Source organism: Gadus morhua, chromosome 11, assembly GCF_902167405.1.
Source record: "Gadus morhua chromosome 11, gadMor3.0, whole genome shotgun sequence".
NCBI lineage: Eukaryota > Metazoa > Chordata > Actinopteri > Gadiformes > Gadidae > Gadus > Gadus morhua.
Window position 1 is genome coordinate 16,154,775 of NC_044058.1, and position 23,764 is coordinate 16,178,538.

The 23,764-nt window shown below is 43.5% G+C and overlaps 1 protein-coding gene across 1 annotated transcript in view; it reads left to right on the forward strand.

Moving 5' to 3' along the window:
• Positions 1-23,764, forward strand: part of LOC115554019 (plectin-like) — a 58,191-nt gene extending 34,427 nt beyond the window's left edge. Inside the window, 24 exon segments of the mRNA XM_030370609.1 lie at positions 722-815; positions 1,241-1,395; positions 1,697-2,012; positions 2,250-2,327; positions 2,431-2,592; positions 2,882-2,986; positions 3,285-3,380; positions 3,535-3,660; positions 3,910-4,062; positions 4,209-4,363; positions 4,674-4,800; positions 5,067-5,250; positions 6,068-6,225; positions 6,496-6,674; positions 6,792-6,930; positions 7,217-7,573; positions 7,743-7,826; positions 7,972-8,076; positions 8,508-8,606; positions 10,623-13,946; positions 15,242-19,946; positions 19,949-22,270; positions 22,689-22,796; positions 22,960-23,764. Coding sequence (XP_030226469.1) covers positions 722-815; positions 1,241-1,395; positions 1,697-2,012; positions 2,250-2,327; positions 2,431-2,592; positions 2,882-2,986; positions 3,285-3,380; positions 3,535-3,660; positions 3,910-4,062; positions 4,209-4,363; positions 4,674-4,800; positions 5,067-5,250; positions 6,068-6,225; positions 6,496-6,674; positions 6,792-6,930; positions 7,217-7,573; positions 7,743-7,826; positions 7,972-8,076; positions 8,508-8,606; positions 10,623-13,946; positions 15,242-19,946; positions 19,949-21,417 — 12,370 coding nt within the window. The 3' untranslated portion in view covers positions 21,418-22,270; positions 22,689-22,796; positions 22,960-23,764.

Here is a 23,764-nt window from a genome sequence, read left to right on the forward strand (position 1 = left end):
AAAGAAAAAAATGTTTGATCGGGAAACAACACTATCTAAACACTGTTGATTTAAAGGGGTGGAGAACACGAATGCAACAAACACATGCACATACACACACACACACACACACACACACACACACACACTCACACACACACACACACACACACACACACACACACACACACACACACACACACACACACACACACACACACACACACACACACACACACAGCTGCCTATTTGTAGACAATGGATGTTTTACAAATGTCCTTCTGAGTGGTCAAAAAAAAAAAAAAAAAGTGCTCAACTCTCTGAGTGGACTCCCTCATGGCTTTGAAATGTGGCTGAATTCAAAACGCTTGACTTTTGTCTCCATTTGGATAAAATATTCCCACTTTAAAATTAGTTTTTTGTTTGGATTTGTTTGATTATTTTGAACCGACGATCAATTGTCCCACGGACCCTCATAGGTTACACTACCTGCTCCGTCACAAACCTCTGTCAGATCTGAGCGAGGCTTTTCTTTAGTGCTGCGTGTTTCCCGTATCCTGTTTTTTCATAGAAATGTCTGTGTTTTTGTGTATTCACGTTGGTTGACTAATTGGACCAACACAAAACAATAAACCAACATAGTGACTGACTCTCTGAAGTTACAGATGTTGCTCGCGTCATACTTTTGGGATGTTGAAACAAGGTCGTCATCCTTCTCCTTGTCTTTTGTTCCCCACCCCAGACTTGAGAGGCTCCAGAGGATCGTCACCAAGGTCCAGATGGAGTCGGGCGTCTGTGAGGAGCAGCTCAACCAGCTGGACAGCCAGATGCAGACAGTGAGTCGCGCATACAGACCCCAGGCCGAGACAGACCCCGGTCCCAGACAGGTCACCATCCTGGGAGAACAACGGGACTCTGTTCTCTCCCTCCCTCTGTCTCTATTCATCCAGGATTACTAGTCAGCAATCCCTTTGTCATCTCACATGGCTTTTTTTAATTTTCCATCATGAGCTACGGCATAAGATATTTCCTCCTATTAAAGAACGGGAGTCTGGATAGTCTTACACCTTCACATTTTCACTTATTAATGTCTGGTAAATGTTCCTATGGAAATATGAAAAGGCTCTCTATTGGGAAATGTGTAAAGTCTCTGAGGTGAAGAGTTGGTATTTCATTAGCTACGGTTCCATGTTGTCGCTTTGTGACTCTACTGGGTCTTATTATTGGAGAAACTAAATATCTGTGTTGTTGTGACCCGCAGGACCTCCGTCTGCTGAATTCAGGGAAACCAGCTCGGTACACAGCAGAGGTGGAGCGGGACCTGGATAAGGCAGACGGCATGATCCGTCTGCTCTTCAACGACGTGCAGTTCCTGAAGGACGGGCGCCACCTGCAGTCTGAGCAGATATATCGCAGGTCAGTGAAGAGCAAAGGTTTTTCTTCATTATTTTTTACATTTGTACTCTGAGATGTTAAAACTAGGGTAGGTCATTTATTTTAGAAACATTTCTAGTGCTATTTGTTGTTGTCATTTAATTTGGCTTGAGTAAAATAATTCAATGGACACCTTTTTTGTCTACCTTTTCGGTTGGGTACTTAAAAAATCCGGTTTCTCCAGATTGCCCACTCAAGCTTTAACCTGCCTTCAATTAATGGACTGGTTCCAAATCCGTGCAGAGCAAAACCATAACCAATTATGATGTTTCCATTCCTGTAGGGTCTACCGCCTCCATGAGCGCCTGGTGAACCTGCGCACGGATCACAACCTGCGTCAGAAGACCACCCTGACGACCACCATGCATCAAATAGCCCAGGTTAGCCAGTCCTCCAAGGGGCGGCCGGAGCTGGACGGGGTCACACTGCGCTACGCCCAGGACCTCCTGGCCTGGGTGGAGGAGAACCAGCGCCGCATCAACGAGTCTGAGTGGGGCTCAGACCTGCCCACTGTGGAGTCCAACCTGGGCAGCCACCGGGGTCTCCACCAGAGCGTTGAGGACTTCCGGGCCAAGATCGAAAGGGCCAAGACTGATGAGGTACGTACCAGGGTAGAAGACTCACTGGTTTTGCCTCATGTAATGTTCTTTGGGGGCATTTTGGAAGATTTCATGGGACAATTTTGCAACAATTTGGGAAATATTTTTTTTCGATGTTACATGATAGACAACAATATTGTTGAACCGTATTCAAAAAAATAATTTCTCGATTGCTTTCTTTGTTATTGTCCCTTTGCTATTTTCTCTGTAAGTCTAGTAAAAATGTACTCTCTTTAGGGACAGCTGTCTCCTGTTAGTAAGGGAGCATACAGAGATTACCTGGGTAAACTGGAACTTCAGTACGCCAAACTACTGGTAAATATACTCAATCATGCACAATGTATGCCACCTTATAGACTATTTCTATACTACAATTAATATTTGCCGTGTATCACTCATGATTTGCTGCGTATTTCAGAACTCCTCCAAATCGCGCCTGAGGAACCTGGAGTCTCTGAACGGCTTTGTCAGCGCCGCCACTAAAGAGCTAATGTGGCTCAATGACAAAGAGGAGGAGGAGGTCAACTTCGACTGGAGCGACAGAAACTCCAACATGACCGCCAAGAAGGACAACTACTCGGTGGGTGGGCCTGACGCAGTCCCTGTTCAACCGATCCCATACTTTATTGCAGTTGTCCCTTACATTTGTTGGCTCTGAATTTGTTTGCGAAATGAATGTATTACGAACAATACAACAATAATAATAATAATAATAACAACAATAATCGTATTTGCAAACCCAAACGCATATCAGGCTCTTGACTGAACCACCTCAGGGAGCAGTGAATCGATAGAGTTGAATGGAAGGAATGAGAAGGTATAAGTCAATATGACGCATTGTGAACACAGATCTCTTCTGTTGTCTTCAGGGTCTGATGCGGGAGCTGGAGCTTAGGGAGAAGAAGATCAACGACATCCAGACCACCGGCGACAAACTGATCAGGGAGGGACACCCAGGCAAGAAGACAGTGGAGGTAAACACAACACCATCAGCAATATCTCCAAACACATAGTATAGATCATCTTATGCAACACACGCAACCTTCTATTCAAAGTGTGTATGAGTGCCTAAATAACTTTGTAAATGCATGAAAATATGATTATTGTGAATTATCAGAGGATCATCATTTGATCCCGAAACTAATATACATTAGGTGTAGTCCCTACCTCATTATGAAACAGATATATCCCTAGCACCTACTGGGACCGGTTGTTCAACCCATTAGCGCCTCTCCATTGATTTCCCCCCATCCTTGTCTCTGCATCCTCCAGGCCTTCACAGCTGCGCTGCAGACTCAGTGGAGCTGGATCCTTCAGCTGTGCTGCTGCATCGAGGCTCATCAAAAAGAGAACACTTCCTACTACCAGGTACACAAAATAGCAGCGCTTCAGTTCTCGATGGTGAACGCCCCGCATCACGCAGCAACGATGAAGATGAGGCGGTTTGTCGTGCTCCCTGCGTACCACACAGAACTGAAGGCCACAGAACGTTAACAAAGACTTGTGTCTGTCCCTCCCTCAGTTCTTCGCCGATGTGAAGGAGTCTCAGGAGCAGATGAGGAAGATGCAGGAGAACATGAAGAAGAAGTACAGCTGCGACCGAGCCACCACCGCCACGCGCCTGGAAGACCTTCTGCAGGACGCTGCGGTAGGCTTGCTCAGTGCTCCCAGGCTGTTCATGATAATACGCTTTTTTAAGAAGTCACTTTACAAGTCACTTTACAAATGCAATGCAATTAACTAATAAACAAACAAATATCAGTAAAAACATACATTAAAACAAAGCAAATCCTGTACCAGTGAGAGGGTTCAACATTAAAACTAGTCTTTTAGATCGCTTGAGACCAAAATGATGTTGTCGGGTGTTACATTGTCATCGTTGATGTGTCTTTAACAGGAGGAGAAGGAGCAGCTGAACGAGGTTAAGACCAACGTGAGCAGCCTGAACAAGAGGGCTCGCACCATCATCCAGCTGAAGCCTCGCAACCCCACCACCGCCATAAAAGGAAAGCTACCCATCCAGGCCGTCTGCGACTTCAAGCAGGCTGAGGTTAGGATTCCCCATTATATATTCCCCAGTCTGGTCTAAACCTAACCCTTAAATCCAAGGACCATCCAAAAGGTTCCTGCAGGCTTGTTTAGCCAAGACACCACCGGTGGTCTGACTAGGTTCAACCTGTGACCTGATGTTTGCAGATCACAGTCCATAAAGGAGATGAGTGTGCTCTGCTCAACAACTCTGCGCCTTTCAAGTGGAAGATCCTGAACCGATCGGGCAACGAGGCCGTAGTGCCCTCCGTGTGCTTCATGGTTCCTCCGGTCAACAAGGATGCTATGGACAGTGTGGCTAGGTAAGGAAACACATTTAAATGCCACACTGTACTATGCTATACTAAACCATACAGTGTCTCTAGCCGTTCAGATGCACAGGATTTCTATATTTGTTGCAAGCTGCAATGAGAAAAACTGTGTGTCTCTGTCACCTGACATACAGGACAGTAAATGATGAATGTATATGAAGAAACAAATGAATTGTATAACAAATGAAAAGTAAATGCAGGAAGTATGTGTAATCTATGTGGTTGTGTTAAAAACTGAGCTATATCTATCAATGATACACTCATGGAACTCTCTTTACCTAACGTCCTCTTCTCTCCCCAGTCTGGACGCAGGCCACCAGCAGATGGTGACTATGTGGCAGCAGATGCACATCGACATGAAGGGTCTGCTGTCATGGCAGTACCTGATGAAGGACATCACAGTGATCCGCTCCTGGAACATCACCATGGTCAGTCCACTATTCACAGTAATGATATGGGCGTTAACCTTGTGATATTGCTCACATTTTGATATATCTATAAGCTATTGTTAACATCGTAACCAGGTCAATCTATTTTATAAACAAGAGCAAGGTGGACTTTGGCCCCAAATTTCAAAACATCAAATATTTGTTGTGCTTTGATGCAAAATAGAGTACTACTTTAAGATGTAATAAAAAGTTATAGCAGGCAGTTTATAACGTCCTATAACATAACCCCGCCCTTCCTCCCGCAGTTCAAGAGCATGAAGCAAGACGAGTACCGGCTGATGATCCGGAACCTGCAGCTCCACTACCAGGACTTCCTCCGTGACAGCCAGGACTCCCAGCAGTTTGGACCCGACGACCGGCAGCAGGTGGAGGGGGAGTACAACAAGACCACTCAGTACTTTGACAACCTGCTCAGCTCCATGGAGAAAGGTGAGTGCGCCACAACTGCAAACCGTAGCCACTAATCTGTACCTTTACCTGTGTTAGGGACGCAAACAGAGATATACTGGAGCTGGTGTATGAAACCTTGAATGTAATTGTCGGTTCGCCTTTTTTAGGGTCAGTGGTTTTTAAACCCAAAGGTGAGTGACGTTCAAGCTGAACAAAGGCCATGTTGTTTAAGCCTGGCTCAGCGAGCATGTGTATGGCCTATGCTTTTGAAACACAAATGGGATGAAACACAAAAATATGTATTTTCTATGTGTTGCTTAGTCCACACAGTAAGTGATACTATTCACGCCCACGGTTTAGCTTCATCTGGCTCACAAGGATTTGGGATGATTGCATGTGTTCATTGATTGTTTGGTTCACAGCGTAAGAGTTGTTCTGATGCAGTGGTTGAACAGCTACGTTTTATTTTGCCATGCACATAGGTAAAACAGTATCACTAAATAGCCTCTCGCTTTAAATTATTTGTTACCAATTGCTTTGAATGTACTTTTTGTTGTGGTTTACTTGCTGCCAAAGCACACACATCACTGAATGTAAGCTTTGAAGATATATTGAATAGATATTGCAACCCAACACTGTTTTGTTCTTGCTTGCTTTACGTTTGTTTAAGGATGTTTATGTAAGTCTTGAGCACACATTCGCCCTAATTCACAAACACAAACTAAACATGCAACGCTATGCTCCACAATCTCATATGTACATGCCATTTCACCATTGCGATTCCTGCAATGATCACATCTTCAACCCTGTTTCCTTTCTCTTCTGTTCCTTCACTCAAACCCATGCAACCGCACAGGTGAGCAATATGAGTCCGTTTGCAAGTCATACACCTCCCAGCTGAAGGACCTGCGTGTGCGTATCGAGGACTGTGAGACACACACAGTCAACCGCATCCGCAGGCCCCTGGGAGAGGAGCCCCTGAAGGAATGCCTTCTCAAGACCAGCGAGCAGAAGGTACAGTGCTGAGGCCTCTGAAGCACCATGTTCTGTACAAAGTCTTCTACTGTGGGTGGGCGTGGCTCTCCATCACATAGGTTGTTTTGTTGCAGTTCCACTGGTCAAGAATGTGTACTGCTCATGTGTGTGCAATGCACTTAATGCAATAGAAAGCAATGACCTCGTAGCATAACATGGTTGTCCATACTGTACAATGTGTACGTGATGATCCCTGCTCAAGGATCTCCGCCCTGACTTAACGTTCCCTTCTCTGTTGCTCCCCTGCAGAAAGAGCACAACGAACTGGACCGCATCAAGAAGGAGGTGGACACGGTGTCCCTGAAGACCCAGGAGGTACTGTCCTCCCCCCAGCAGCCCGCGTCAGCCCCGGCCCTGCGCTCCGAGCTCCAGGTCACCGTGCAGAAGATGGACCACGCCCACATGCTCTCCTCTGTTTACCTGGAGAAGTGAGTTCAGAAACACTGCCGTAGGGTTCAGGAACATGCCTTTTGCGCAGAAGGCCAAGCACCCATTTGATCCATCCAATGACACAATGTGTTTCTTCTCATCTTCGTCACCTCCAGGCTGAAGACGGTGGATGTGGTGATCCGCAGCAGCCAGGGGGCCGAGGGCGTGCTCAAGAAGTACGAGGATAAGCTGCGTGACGTCCAGACCGTGCCCAATGACGTCAAGGAGGTTGAGACCTGCCGGGCCGAGCTCAAGGTAACAAACATGGCTTGGCTTTCTGCATACTTTATATCTATATATATATATATTCATTATGTGGGAACTTAATGGTTGGTCTTCATTCATTTAAAACAACAATATGTTTCTTTATTTTCTGACTTTTGGTTTGTACATTTGCTTTTTCTTCTTTCGTTGGATTTCTTGCTTCCTTTTAAATGTTTTCTTACCATTCTAAATAATATTGATTATTTCTTCCTTCCTTCCTTCCTTCCTTTCCTCCTCCCTTCCTTACCCCCCCCCCCCCCCCCCCCCCCCCTTTCAGAAACTGCACGCGGCGGCCGAGTCGGAGCAGCCGGCCTTCGAGTCCCTGGAGACGGAGCTAAAGAAGGCGTCGGGGGCCAGCGACCGCATGTCGCGCGTGCACAGCGAGCGCGACGTGGAGCTGGACCACTACCACCGGCACCTGTCCGGTCTGCAGGACCGCTGGAGGGCCGTGTTCACCCAGATGGACCTGCGCCACAGAGAGCTGGAGCAGCTGGGCCGCCAGCTGGGCTACTACCGCGAGAGCTACGCCTGGCTCATCCAGTGGATCGGAGACGCCAAGCAGAGGCAGGAGAAGATCCAGGCAGTGTCCATCAGCGACAGCAAAACACTGAAGGAGCAACTGGCCCAGGAGAAGGTACTGTATTAAGATGACTGTTCTTCAATTCATTAGTGTCGTCTATTCTCTCTCTCTCTCTCTCTCTCTCTCTCTCTCTCTCTCTCTCTCTCTCTCTCTCTCTCTCTCTCTCTCTCTAGCTGTACAGCTAGTTTGTCCATTTGACCATTTGACCATTTTCTCACTACAGAAACTACTGGAGGAGATTGAGAACAACAAGGACAAGGTTGATGAGTGTCATAACTACGCAAAGGCCTACATTGACACCATCAAGGTAAAATGACGCCACATTTTTTGAAATATTTTTGTGTTTGAATTTGTAATTAAAAATGTAAAATCATTTTTCTTTCACATTGTATCTGTTTAGTTTATTCTGGGATATATTTACTGAGACTCAGAGTCTGAATGTTATGTTCCAGGACTATGAACTCCAGTTGGTGGCCTACAAAGCTCAAGTGGAACCCTTCACGTCACCCATGAAGAAGAACAAGATGGACTCCGCTTCTGATAACATCATCCAGGAGGTCTGTGTGTGTTCCTTATCACCATGTATCAGACGATGCAGAGATACATCCTTGGTATCACTTAAAGCCCATTTCCCAAACTTTGGGGCAAGACACACAGGCGTTCCCTGAGGAAGAGTTTGGTGTGCCATAACATTTGTTTGAATTCCAAACATCGATAAGGCAAGGCTAGTGAGCTAATGAAATGTATCTTCTTCTAATATAATTATAACTTTTTACCATTTGCTTAATTTGACATTTCACATCTACTGTGTGTGAAATATTGCTCTTAATATATCTTATAAATATCATGTTTTTTCATCATCACATCCTACGACTTTAAATCTGATCAAGGCGTCGGTCGTGGCGGGCCTCTGGCCCCAAAAGGTCAGGAAGCTTCGTCTCAGAGGCCCCCCTGCTGAATGTGGTGCATGTTGAAATGTTTCCCCCAGTACGTGACGCTGAGGACACGCTACAGCGAGCTGATGACCCTCACCAGCCAGTACATCAAGTTCATCACCGACACACAGCGCCGCCTGGAGGACGAGGAGGTTCGTGACAACCCGCGGGGTCCTACCGATGCGCGGAACCCCCCAAACCTTACCTTGACCAAACAACACCGACCGACCGACCGACCGTCCGCTCACTCCACTCACCCACCAAAACCCATGCATGCACCCACACATAACCAACTCTCTCTCTCCCTCTCACCTGCATTCACGCATATCAACATTCACAAGTGCCCACGGAACAAAAGCTATGCATACCAACACACATGCACACACACACGTTCAGACATTCACACACACACACACCCATACACACACACACACACACACACACACACACACACACACACACACACACACACACACACACACACACACACAGTGAATTGAATCCAGTGAATTACTGGTGACAACTTTTACACTTTCATTGACAAAAAGTGTGGAGCATTGGCATGCTGTAGCTGATCCGCAGGGTTTTTTGCAGTGTATGATTATTAGTTGAGTGTTGTCCTTCAAATAATATTAACACAACAAAAAAGCAGGGAGCAATATAGGGTTAATGCAATGGTGTGTAATAACAAAATGCATTTCTAAAATTAAGTATGACGCATGAGTTTTATTAAAACGTCAGTTTTCGACCAAACGTATGCAGTGTTAGTGCAGAGCATCGTTCAATCTTGCATTAATACAATTTAATTTTGGCCAAACCATCCATCCCTCATTCATAATGCATTAGTTTTGTTATGTTAGTATAATGGGATCCTTTGTTTCACTATGCACCTTTTGTTTTCTTGCTATATAACTGCCTATGTTTTTGTCATTCGGCTGTACATATCACAGTTCCTACTAAATGCTTCAGCCAAAGACCCTGCAACTTTGGTCTTTAGCTCTCCATGGCCAAAATTAACTACTTTCAAATGTGCAAACTTTTTCTAACCCTAACGTTTCATTCTTTTCTTTGATTCTCTTAACTGCTTGCCAATGCTTTGGCATGGTCAAAGCTTAACTTGTTTGGGCTCTAAAGAGGTAAACTATACTCTATACTTAAGGTACCTTAATAACACATTATCTTGCTCTCTCATGTAATCTCACATGTTCTCTTCCACTTTCATGCCTTCAATCTGCTATATTTTATGTATAAATGTCATTTATTCTTATATGCTATAGTTCTTCCTTCTCTTTTTATCATAAGCAATGTCATTACTTACCCTTTCAAAGGTTTTGTTTTAAAACATGAAATTGCTTTTTGCCTCCTTTAACAACTGCCTCACCTTTCTGACCTCTGCTTGCCTACTTCTTGAAGTATAGCGACATAAAGAGCTCCTTGTGCATGAAGTGAGATGCTGTGGGAATGGATGCAAAAAGATTAAACAAAGGATTAAAGCGTTATTTTATTTAATAATATGAATGGAGCTTTGAAACACTTGTACAGTGTTAATAATGTTATCTTTACTAATATTGAATTGTTTCAAGAATACAAATTCAATTTTTTTTAGGATGAAAGGAATATTGTTTGCAAAACAGGCAATAGTTAGATTACTGCCAATGCTATAAAAAAAACCCTGTTCAAATAATATTAGTGAATTCATGTTGATATTTAACTTCTATTTAACTGCATTTAAAAGTTATTGCAAGAGAAGCTACAGCTGCATGCCACATGTGTTGTGAAGTGATGTAGTTGTTCATGTTTTTCAATTGCCATCACTCACCTGCCACCACATCAACCACCTCCACCACAACCCTACCATCATCCATTATTTTCTTTAACATTGCTTGTGTTTGTTCGTGTTTGATTATATTTTTTAACTGCATCGTGATTTTAACATCATCCATTTTAATATCCATTGCACCGTAATGTTTGTTGTGAACTCTAACCTAACCTTTTACATTAACATTTAATAAGTAAGACGATACATTAAGTCGCTCTCTTTCCAAGTGTGATTGGAATGTGATTACAGAAAACAATCGCAATTCCAATCCACTTTCCACAGGAGCCAATTAATGTAACGTCTTGCTTGATTATGATCCTTTCTTTACCATTTCCTTCCACTAATACAGAAAGCTGCCCAGAAACACAAAGTGGAAGAGCAGAAAAAATTCGCAGAAATACAGGCCGAGTTAGCAAAACAAAAACAGTTAGCTGAATCACACGCAAAGGCAATTGCAAAGGCAGAGCAAGAAGCCCTGGAGCTAAAGCTCAAAATGCAGGAAGAAGTCAGCCGGCGAGATATTGTCGCTGTTGATGCACAGAATCAGAAGCAAAACATCCAGCAGGAGCTGCATGAGCTCAAAAACCTCTCAGAGCAGCAAATAAAGAACAAAAGCCAACAAGTGGATGAAGCCTTATATAGCCGCACTAAGATCGAGGAAGAAATCCGCATCATTAGAATTCAACTTGAGACAACAGTAAAACAGAAGTCTGTTGCAGAGTCTGAGCTACACCAGCTTCGTGACAAGGCAGAGGAGGCTGAGAGACTCAGAAAAGCAGCTCAAGAAGAGGCAGAGAAGCTCCGCATACAAGTCAACGAAGAGACGCATAAAAAACGCGCAGCGGAGGAGGAACTCAAACTGAAATCAGAAGCTGAGAAGGAGGCTGCCAAGCAAAAACAACGGGCCCTTGAAGACCTGGAAAACCTCAAGATGCAAGCAGAGGAGGCCGTGCAACAAATGAAGCAGGCAGAAATAGAGAAGGAAAGGCAAATCAAGGTGGCCCACCAAGCAGCCCAGAAGAGCGCAGCTGCTGAGCTCCAAAGCAAGCGCATGTCCTATGTGGAGAAGACTACCAAATTGGAGGAATCCCTCAAACAAGAGCATGGCACTGTTCTCCAGCTGCAGCAAGATGCAGCAAGACTCAAGAAGCAACAGGAGGACGCTGAGTCTGCCAGGGAGGAGGCTGAAAAAGAGCTTGAAAAGTGGCGTCAAAAAGCCAACGAGGCCCTCCGTCTGAGACTCCAGGCTGAGGAAGAAGCCCAGAAAAAGACTGTTACCCAAGAAGAAGCAGAAAAACAAAAGGAGGAGGCAGAGCGTGAGGCCAAAAGGAGAGCCAAAGCAGAGGAGTCTGCCCTAAAACAGAAGGAGATGGCCGAAAATGAACTTGAGAGGCAGAGGAAGCTGGCTGAGGGAACAGCTGAGCAGAAACTCAACGCAGAACAAGAGCTGATCCGCCTGAGGGCAGACTTTGACCATGCTGAACAACAGAGGTCTCTTCTCGACAATGAACTTTACCGCCTGAAGAACGAAGTGGTCGCTGCCCAACAACAAAGAAAACAACTGGAGGATGAGCTGGCCAAAGTGCGCAGTGAAATGGATCTGCTTATTGAATCAAAAAACAAGGCGGAAAAAGAGAGCATGTCTAAGACCGAGAAGAGCAAGCAACTCCTGGAAAACGAAGCTGCCAAAATGAAGGACCTAGCTGAGGAGGCAGGCAAACTGAGATCAATTGTAGAAGAGGCAAAGCGCCAACGTCAAGTCGCCGAGGACGAAGCTGCTCGCCAGAGAGGAGAAGCTGAAAGGATCCTCAAGGAGAAGCTTGCTGCCATTAACGAAGCTACCCGCTCAAAAACAGAGGCTGAGATCGCCCTGAAAGAGAAGGAGGCTGAAAATGAAAGACTCAGGCGTCATGCTGAAGATGAGGCTTACCAAAGGAAGGCACTTGAAGACCAAGCCAACCAGCACAAACAAGACATCGAATTGAAGATAGTCCAGCTCAAGAAATCCTCTGAGGTTGAAATGGAGAGACAAAAGGCGATCGTGGATGACACTCTGAAGCAGAGAAGAATTGTGGAAGAAGAGATCCGAATTCTTAAGGTCAACTTCGAAAAGGCCTCTTCCGGAAAGCTTGATTTGGAGCTTGAGCTCAACAAACTGAAAAACATTGCAGAAGAAACTCAACAAAGTCGGCTTCGAGCTGAAGAAGAGGCAGAAAAACTCCGGAAGCTTTCCCTTGTAGAGGAGCACAGAAGAAGGGAAGCCGAAGAAAAGGTGAAGAAAATCGCGGCCGCAGAGGCAGAAGCTGGCAGGCAACGCAAGATTGCCCAAGACGAGGTTGAGCGTCTGAAAAAGAGAGCTGAAGAAGCCAGAAAGCAGAAGGAGGAGGCTGACATGGAAGCAGAAAAACAGATCATCGTAGCTCAACAGGCAGCCCAGAAGTGCAGCGCAGCTGAGCATCAAGTTCAAAGTGTCCTCGAGCAACAACAAGAAGACAACATTGGGCAGCAAAAACTCAAAGCGGAGTATGAGAAGGCCAAGAAATTAGCCAAAGAGGCAGAAGCTGCTCGGAAGAATGCAGAAAATGAGGCTGCTCTCCTACGTCAACAAGCAGAAGAGGCAGAGCGCCAAAAACTGTTGGCTGAACAAGAAGCTTTAGTTCAACAAAAAGCCCAGGAGGATGCAGAGAGGTTGAGGAAGGAGGCTGAATTTGAAGCTGCTAAAAGAGGACAGGCCGAGGCTGCTGCACTCAAACAGAAAGAACGGGCTGATGCCGAAATGGCAAAGCACAAGAAACTGGCAGAGCAAACTTTGAAGCAAAAATTCCAAGTGGAACAAGAGCTTACAAAGGTTAAACTTCAGCTTGATGAAACAGATAAGCAGAAATATGTCTTGGATGACGAGCTCCAACGCTTGAAAGATGAGGTTGGCGATGCGGTCAAGCAAAAGGCCCAAGTGGAGGAGGAGCTTTTCAAAGTAAAGGTCCACATGGAGGAGCTGCTCAAACAGAAACTAAGAATAGAAGGGGAAAACCAGCGCCTTATCAAAAAAGAAAATGAGAACACGCAGAAATTCCTTGCAGACAAGGCTGAGAACATGAAGAAGCTTTCTGAGGAGGCCGCCAGACTGAGTGTGGAAGCCCAAGAGGCGGCCCACCTGAGACAAGCGGCGGAAGATGAGCTTAGTCAGCAAAGAGCTCTTGCAGAGAAGATGCTCAAAGAAAAAATGCAAGCCATACAAGAGGCCTCCACACTGAAAGCCGAGGCCGAAATGCTTCAGAGACAAAAGGACCAGGCTGAAGAACAAGCTCAGAAACTGCTCAAGGACAAACAGCTCATGCAGCAGCGTCTCGAAGAAGAAACGGAGGGCTACCAGAAGTCTCTTGAGGCGGAGAGGAGAAGAAAACTGGAGATCATAGCTGAGGCAGAAAAACTCAAACTCGAGGTTTCTCAACTTAGTGACGGTCAGAGCAAAGCCCAGGAGGAGGCGAAGAAGTTCAAGAAGCAAGCTGACTCGATCGCTGCCAGGCTTCATGAGATAGAGATAAAAAACCTAGAGGTTCAGCAGTTCAGCAGTAAAGAGTCCGGTGACTTACGCAAAGCTTTTGCAGACCTAGAGAACGAGAAGGATAAACTGAAAAAGGAAGCCGAAGAACTTCAAAATAAATCCAAAGAGGTATTGTGTAAAGGATGACATGACGGAGCAGTCTATGTCATTGTTAACCCTCTCTATCAAACTAACTTTCTTTCCAAATCATTTCTCTACACCTCCGCCGTTATCTCTTTCACCCAAATTACTAATCATCAATCCACATCCTTTTGATTTTGAATCGTTGTTTTTTTGTACAGTGCACTGTGCTCATCCAAATCATGTCTTGAATGTGGGAATGTCTGGAATGTTGGACTATTTATCTTATTTTATGACATCCATTCATATTTCACAATTGCATTTCAACAAAGAAATCGTCAATGAAGGCTAGGAAAAATGTTTTTGACATATTCACATATGTCAAAATATATTCAGATATGCAATGATAAGAAACTTTTACAATTAAAATGAATAATTATAAATAATGAATACCTTTCAATAAAAACAGCTATGGACACCTAATATTCAAGTCCCATGAATATGAATAACAATGCATCATATTATTTCAAAATCATTGACCACAGACGATGGTCTAACGCAATCAATTTCGACACAATAATTATAAATGATAATGACCATTTCAACATTTCAAGGCAATAAAAAACATCCTTTGCTAAAAGCGTGTATCCAAGTATTACACTTGCAGCTCAGAGAGAAAGGTTATGGCCTATAATGTCATTCTGCATATCGACGGAATGTTAACATTTACAAATAATCATTTGTTTTTATAGGAAACTAGCAAAAATTGGTTTTGTTATCAATTTGCAAAGATATGTTAGAAGTCTAACTATTTTGAATGAATGCCTCTGGGTGCAATGTTATCAGCCTTGTTCAACCCATGAGACTTCACCCACAGATGGTCAACTACTTCGATGCCGTTGAGGGAATTCAAAACGCAAAAATTGATTTGATTAATAGTTAGTACAGGGTATTATGAATGACTATGTAAAGAGCGGTTGCAATGCAAAACTGTTCCCAATATTCTCGAGCACAATGACACCATGGAATAAAATAATTTTTCAATGAATCCAAATTATTAACGTGGATTTATGTGATTATGCTGGTACCAAAGAGAGACTAAAAATAATTGAACATACATTTTCCATTGATTTAAATATGTGTTTTATCTTGATAAGGTAAAGAAATAATTTTGGTTTAATACAAATGTGAAGTATAATGTAATACTGACAAGAGCCCATATGCGTAAGCAGAGTGCATTCTACAAAACAATAACCATTGTTAAAATAAATAAATGCAGTGTTTGGAGAATTTTGTGGCAATTAAAACATATCCTAACTTATTTTTTTGTCTCTCTAATCCAGATATCTGATGCTCAGCAAAAACAGATTGAGCACGAGAAAACAATGCTCCAGCAGTCTTTCCTGTCAGAGAAGGAGATGCTCCTTAAGAAAGAGAAACTCATTGAAGATGAGAAGAAGAAACTGGAAAGCCAGTTTGAAGAAGAGGTCAAAAAGGCCAAAGCCCTCCAAGATGAGCAGGAGCGCCAAAGACAGCTGATGGAGGCAGAGAAGAAAAAGCTCCAGGCCAACATGAATGCTGCCCTCAACAAGCAAAAAGAGGCTGAGATAGAGATGCTTAACAAGCAAAAGGAGATGCAAGAATTAGAGAGGCAGAGGCTCGAGCAGGAACGGGTACTCGGATTGGAGAACCAGAATTTGCGTGACAAACTAGAGCAGCTGGAGAGAGATCAGAAAAACAAAGAGCTTGAAATTCTGGCTCAAAAAGCAACTGAAGCTCAGATGGTGGTTCCAACAAAGAGCGTCCAAAATGGCCAAGGTGTAGATGCTGTGGACAGTGGGAAGGCAGATCCTCTGTCTTTCGATGGCATTCGAGAAAAGGTTCCAGCCAGCAGGCTTCATGAGGTTGGCCTCCTGACCAAAAAAGAGTTTGACAAGCTGAAGAAGGGCAAAACCAATGTGCAAGATCTTGGACAGTCTGAAAAACTCAAAGGAATCCTCAAAGGAAAGAACTCTATTGCTGGCCTGTTGTCACCGACCCATCAGAAAATGTCAATATATCAAGCCTCAAAAGAGAAGAAGATAACTCCAGGAACAGCTATGATACTTCTTGAGGCACAGGCAGCCACAGGTTACCTAATTGACCCCATTCAAAACAAGAAACTTTCTGTCAATGAGGCTGTCAAGGAAAGCCTAATAGGTCCAGAGCTGCATAATAAAATGCTGCTTGCCGAAAGGGCTGTGATTGGTTATAAAGATCCATACACTGGCAGCAAAATTTCTGCCTTTGAGGCTATGAAGAAGGGCCTGATTGAACACGATCATGCTGTCCGAATCCTTGAGGCTCAGCTTGCCACTGGAGGCATTATTGACCCTATCAATAGCCACCGTGTTCCTAAAGAATTAGCTTTCAAACAAGGTCACTTTGATGCAGAAATGAGCAAGAGCTTGGAGAATGCTTCAGATGACACCAAGGGATACTTTGACCCAAGCACACAAGAACCGCTTACATATTCTCAGCTGATGGAAAGGTGCGCCACTGACCCTGACACTGGTCTTTTACTCCTGCCAATCACAGATAAGGCAGCTCAATGCTCAAGCATCTTCACAGAGGAAGAGACAAAGGATGTGTTCAGCAAAACGCAAGTGTCTGTGCCATTCGGGAAATTCCAAGGAAGGACTGTCACAATCTGGGAAATTATCAATTCTGAATACTTTACAGAGGACCAGAAAAGGGACCTACTCCGTCAATACAAGACAGGAAAAATCACAATTGAAAAGATCATAAAAATCGTGATAACTGTTGCTGAGGAAAAAGAGAAGAAGAATGAGATTGCCTTTGATGGCCTGAGAGCACCTGTTCCTGCCACTGAACTTCTGGAATCCAAAATCATCGACAAAGATCTCTACAACAAACTTCAGACTGGAAAGAAGACCATAGAGGAAGTGTCCGACACAAAAGACGTCAAAACCGCGCTGAAGGGCACAAACTGTATTGCAGGGGTGATGATCGAGTCGACCCAAGAGACAATGTCCTTCTATCAAGCTATGAAGAAGGACATCATGTGGCCAGCACCTGCCTTGCATATGCTTGAGGCCCAAGCAGGATCAGGGTATGTTATTGATCCTGTAAAGAATCAGAAGCATACTGTCGATGAAGCTGTCAAAGCAGGTATCGTTGGACCCGAGCTGCATGAAAAACTTCTATCTGCAGAGAGAGCTGTAACTGGATATAAGGACCCTTACAGTGGACAGACCGTGTCTCTGTTTGAGGCAATGAAGAAAGATCTCATTCCTACAGATCAAGGGATGCGACTTCTAGATGCTCAATTGACCACAGGTGGCATCATTGACCCTGTTAAAAGCCACCACATCCCACAAGAAGTTGCCTGTAAAAGAGGCTTCTTTGATAATGAGACTAGGCAGCTTCTAAACAAACCAACAGAGGAAAATCAACACTTCTTTGACCCCAACACGCAGGAACAAGTCACTTACTCACAGCTGTTTGCAAGATGCATTGTTGACAAGAAAACAGGTCTCCCACTTCTACCCCTGTCCGATCAAGCAATCAGTTCAAAGGAAATTCAGAAATATACAGAGTCCCAGACAAAAGAGGCATTGACTCAGGCAACTGTGGAGATGAATTCAGGGCCATACAAAGGGCGAAAGATAACCATTTGGGAAATTATTAACTCTGAATATCTTACTGAGGAACAAAGACGTGACCTAATCAAACAGTACAGGTCTGGGAAGATTACAATTGAAAAGATCATAAGGATTGTGATCACAGTTGTAGATGAGAAAGAGGCCAAGAAAGAACAACAGGTCAGTTTCAAGGGTCTCAGAGCACCAGTCACAGCTGAATCTCTGTTCAATTCCAAAATCATTGACAAGGAAACCTTTGGCCTTATCCAGGAAGGCAAAACAACACCTAAAGAGGTCAGTGCTAATCCCAATGTAAATAAATTCCTCCAGGGCTCTGACAGCATTGCTGGACTGTATCTTGAAACATCACAAGAGAAAATCAGCATTTATCAAGCCATGAAGAGAAATCTCCTGAGACATGAGACTGGCCTTTCACTTCTTGAGGCCCAAGCTGCAACTGGCTTCATTACAGATCCAGTGAAGAACCAGTGCCTGTCTGTAGACGAAGCAGTTAAATCAGGCCTTGTTGGCCCTGAATTACATGAAAAACTTCTCTCTGCAGAAAAGGCGGTCACTGGCTATAAAGATCCTTTCACAGGCAACAAAATCTCACTGTTTGAGGCAATGGAAAAAGACCTTGTTCTGAAAGAGCATGCAATGCCATTTTTGGAAGCACAGATGGTCACCGGAGGAATTATCGAGCCTGTTAAAAGTCACCGTGTCCCAATTGACATTGCTTGTAAAATGAATATATTCAGTAAAGACATTGTGAAGACTCTCTCTGAACAATCAGATGACAACAAAGTATTCTCAGACCCAGAAACGGATGGTCATGTAACCTACAAACAGCTGAGAGAAAAGTGCACAAAAGATCCAGAGACAGGAATGTACCTTCTTCCCCTCTCAAAGCCCCAGTCTCCTACTCCCGTTATTGTGGAGAAAACATACCTCTACACTGAAGAACAAACACAGAGTGATCTTGCCAACACCAAAATGGAAATTCCAATTGAAGGCCTGACTGGCGAGTCCATGAATCTCTGGGATGTCATGAATTCCAATCTTCTTCCAGAGAAGGAAAGGCAGAGGCTCATGGATGAGTATCGCTCCGGTAACATCACCAAAGAGCGCATGATCATAATCATAATTGAGATCATGGAGCAGAGAGAGATCATCATGAATGATGGTCCCATGTCTTGCACAACAATAAGGAGAAGGATAACCATCGAAGAGCTGTACAATGCTCGAATCATTAATGTAGAGTTGTACAACCTCCTAAAGTCAGGCAAGCGAGAGGTCCGAGACGTAATGGAAATGACCGATGTGAAGCAGTATCTCTATGGCACGGGCTGTGTTGCTGGTGTAACTACAGACACTAGTGCTAAATTGAGCATTTACCAAGCAATGAAGAGAGGTTTCTTGAAGCCAGAAGTTGCTCTCAGCCTCTTGGAGGCACAAGCTGCTACAGGATTCATTGTCGATCCACTTAAAAATGAAACACTGACTGTCGACGAGGCCGTTCGCAAGGGTGTAGTTGGCCCTGAAATCCATGACAAACTTCTATCAGCCGAAAGAGCGGTGACAGGATACAAAGATCCATACAGTGGGAAAATTATCTCTCTCTTCCAAGCCATGAAGAAGGACTTAGTGCTGGAGGATTATGCGCTGAAAATGCTAGAGGCTCAAAATTCCACCGGGGGCATCATAGATCCTGAGTTCCAATTCCATCTGCCTGCAGACATTGCTCTGAAAAGAGGTTACATCAACAAGGAGACCAACGAAAGACTGAGTGATGACGTCAAAGGATTCGTTGACCCTGTCACAGAGGAAAAACTGTCATATTCTCAGTTGCTTAAGAGATGCAAGCTGGTAGGTGGACTGCGCCTTCTGTCACTTGGAGATAAGAGGTTGACGTTCAAGGGTTTGAGAAAACAGATTACACTGGAAGAGCTCCTACGTTCACAGATCATTGACGAGGAGACGGCCACTCAGTTGAAAGAAGGTCTTATAACAGTGGAAGAGGTTAGCGCTAGACTATCAAGATACCTTGAGGGAACCAGCTGTATTGCCGGAGTGCATGTGGAGAACACGATGGACCGTCTGTCCATTTATCAGGCCATGAAGAAAAACATGATCAGGCCAGGCACTGCCTTTGAACTGCTCGAGGCCCAAGCTGCCACAGGTTATGTCATTGATCCAATTAAAAACCTGAAATTGACCGTCCACGAATCTGTCAGAATGGGAATAGTTGGGCCAGAATTCAAAGACAAGCTCCTGTCTGCTGAGAGAGCAGTTACTGGATACAGAGACCCTTATTCAGGCAAAACAATTTCCCTGTTCCAAGCCATGAAGAAGGGGCTGATCTTAAAAGATCACGGTATCCGTCTCCTGGAGGCTCAGATTGCCACAGGGGTATCATTGATCCAGAGGAAAGTCATCGTCTGCCTGTAGAGGTGGCCTACAAACGTGGCCTGTTCGACGAGGAGATGAATGAGATTCTCACTGATCCATCTGATGACACCAAAGGCTTCTTCGATCCCAACACCGAAGAGAACCTCACATATCTTGGACTCATGGAGAGGTGCATTACAGACCCAGACACCGGTCTGGTGCTTCTGCTCCTGAAGGAGAAAAAGCGTGAGGGGAAGTCATCATCCAAGTCATCTGTTCGCAAGCGTAGAGTTGTCATCGTGGACCCAGAATCCGGCAGGGAGATGACGGTGTACGAAGCCTACAAAAAGGGACTCATCGACCACCAGACCTATCTGGAGCTGTCCGAGCAGGAGTGTGAATGGGAAGAGATCACAATGACGTCCTCAGATGGCACTGTCAAATCCATCATCACTGACAGGAGATCCGGAAGACAGTACGACGTTGACGATGCTCTTGCACGTGGTCTCATTGACAAAAATTCACTTGATACATACCGCTCCGGAAATTTGTCCATCAGTGAATTTGCTGATATGCTCTCGGGAACCATGGGAGGATTCCGTTCCCGTACATCATCATTTAGTTCCACCACAGGATCCACCTCCTCCTCTTTCGCTATGAGTCCCCTACCCACCATTAAAGCACCTGCGGTGATATGGAATGATCCATCAGAAGAGACTGGGCCAATTGCTGGGATCTTGGACACAGATACCCTGGAAAAGGTCTCTGTCACTGAAGCCATGCACAGAAACCTAGTAGACAATATTACAGGCCAGAGGTTACTCGAGGCCCAGGCCTGCACGGGGGGTATAATCGACCCGACCACTGGGGAACGACTCCCTGTTCCCGAAGCAACAGAGAAAGGCCTTGTCGATAAAATCATGGTTGATCGACTTAGCCTAGCCCAAAAAGCATACAATGGATTTGAAGACCCCAGAACTAAAGAAAGGATGTCTGCTTCCCAAGCTCTTAAGAAGGGCTGGTTGTATTATGAGGCTGGACAGCGTTTCTTGGAGATCCAGTATCTCACCGGTGGTCTTATTGAGCCAGACGTTGAAGGCAGAGTGTCACTAGATGACTCCATTAAAAAGGGCTCAATTGATGCCCGCACTGCACAGAAGCTGAGGGATGTCAGCGCTTACTCAAAATACATAACTTGCCCCAAAACAAAGCTGAAAATCTCCTTCAAAGATGCAATGGATAGATGCATGGTGGAGGAAGGAACTGGCATCAAGCTGCTTGAGGCCGCCTCCCAGTCTAGCAAGGGGCTCTACAGCCCGTATAATGTCAGTGGGGCAACGTCTGCCGCCGGCTCACGGACTGGCTCCAGGACAGGATCTAGAACAGGCTCTCGGAGGGGCAGCATTGATGCAGGCTCTGGATTTAGCATGAACTTCTCCTCCTCTTCATTCTCAAACTCCTCATCCGGCTATGGTCGTAGATTCTAACATGGGTTAGCCAACTACACCTTTGATATTTTGAAATTGACCCAGATGACAGTGATGCACTCTAGATAGTTTGATAAATCAATTGAGAATGATAGTATAGAATAAGATGGAAATTATTTATTTTTCCCCTCTGCATGGCCATATTGGAAATTGTCTACATTAGGGACATTTGTTTCAGTCTAAGCATATGCCTTAAGATTTGCTAGAATTATCTTAGACTTTTTTGTTTATTGCTCTATATATCAATTTATATTTTTAAAGCTTTTTTGCATTAGAGAATAGGTAAACATGTACACTAATGTTTTGTGAAACTAATATATATATATTATATGTAAGTCAAACAAATCTATTTTTAAAGCGTTCCTATTTTTCTCTTAAAATGTACGCATACTCTCTCTATTTTTATCTTTTTTGACATTTACCTGACAAGTGCCAAAACAGATAGCGTTTTAAGAGATTTCTGTTTTGTATTGAGATTGACTTTTTTTTATAGATGTTTATTTTCAGTGGCGCATACTAAGAAATAATCATTTAAGTTGCAGAGATGTTGTATATATATGAATGGCAACCACACAAAAGATTCACTTAAGAATCACACACACTACAGAAAAACAAGTACAAGGTTAACGAGAAATTCTTTGTAATCGCCTTCACGTAGGTTGCCATCCGCCCCTTGTACTCAGTGGACTTTCACTCACCTTTGTTTTTTCATTGCATCCAACATATTACACAATACACGACATTCATATCCTTCCCCCTCGATAAAGTTGTGGTACCAGTAAAGTGTTCCAAGGAGATGTCAGACATGAACCTCTTCTCCATCATTGACCAGCCTCCTGTTATTTTGGCTCTTGTAAGTGGAAATTTGATCATCACATTTGTTTTGCACTCTTTCATTTTTTTGCCACCATATATTGCTATTTCTTATTATTTATGAATCACTCTGCAACCACTATTTCTCTATCAATCTACCTGTATACTTTATATATATATATATATATATATATATATATATATATCGGAACTTTGAATCAAAATAATCTGGCTAAAATGTGTCTGTTACAAATTTGACAGTTGAATAATCATTTCACACCAGCTGCCTTTAGCGTTACCATACAACTTTGGTGGCTATACTCAATCAATCAAAAACTGATTGATAAATCGATAAGGAACATTATAATTGTGGCCTATAAGTGTCTTATCTATCCTCTCTCTGTCTGCATGTCTCTGTGTACTGTTTCTAATTATTCCCGCTTATCCCTCATTTACAGTTGTATCATTCATTCAAACTCAGTCACAGGAGCACCAGCAATTACTCGGAGGAAGCAGTCTGCTGTGGTGGCTTTCAAAGCAATCATCAATCCCATCCAGCTATTGAGGTAAAACTCCAGTTTGAGTATATAGATGCTACCATTATTATTAAGCTTTTTTGGCATTGTTGATTTACTTGCATTGTGTTTTCATTTGTACTTTTGTGTTCAGTGTTCATTTTTCATCTGCATGTTTTTTTATTGCTAAATCCATACTTATTTTTATTTCTAGATCTTCCATTGAGTAATGCTGTTTCTTCCGTTGCACATCACATTGGAAGATCTGAGAGTTGAGAGCCTGACCTTCTTGGGATACTTTTCTGGGGAATAATCTACATTCACAATTGTCATTTATTACTTGAATATTTGTGTAAATATGTCCTTGTGTTGATTCAAACACTAGCATCACACACATACATATATGGTTTATTTGGCTTATTGAGTTTAGCTGAATCCATAGTACAGTACATCTTCATTTATCTAGTCTTAAGTCCACTAAGTATTTGTATTTCTTTTTTTCCTTTTACTGTAAACTCAGCCAAACCAAAGTGCTATGATATAGTTTATCAACTGTGGCATCTTTGCTGCAATAGTATATTGCATGAATGTATGTGTTTGATATTATTGCTCCATTTCATGTCACTTTTCACTTTGCAATCTGAAAATGTCAATGCTTTACCATTATGTAGTTTGTTGCTCTTTTTTCCATTTTCCATTTTGTTTGATTGTCATTGTGTTTTTCATGGTTTTTATTTGGTATGGTTTTGACTTGCATGAGTGACTAATTTTAAAATATTATTTGCAAATAATATTTTTTTGGCAGACGTGTAAAATAATAAAAAATTTAAATGTCCAAGATTCTTCTTTCATGACGAGGGTTAGTTATTAAGGGTAATTGTTATCTGCAACTTATTAGACTACATCGGGCAAAACATTTTTATTTTAATGGTATGGGGAGTTGATTCTAATGTATGGTTTTAAGATTTATTAACATGCTATAATACTTTAATGTAAATAAACATTATCTGAAGAGCTTC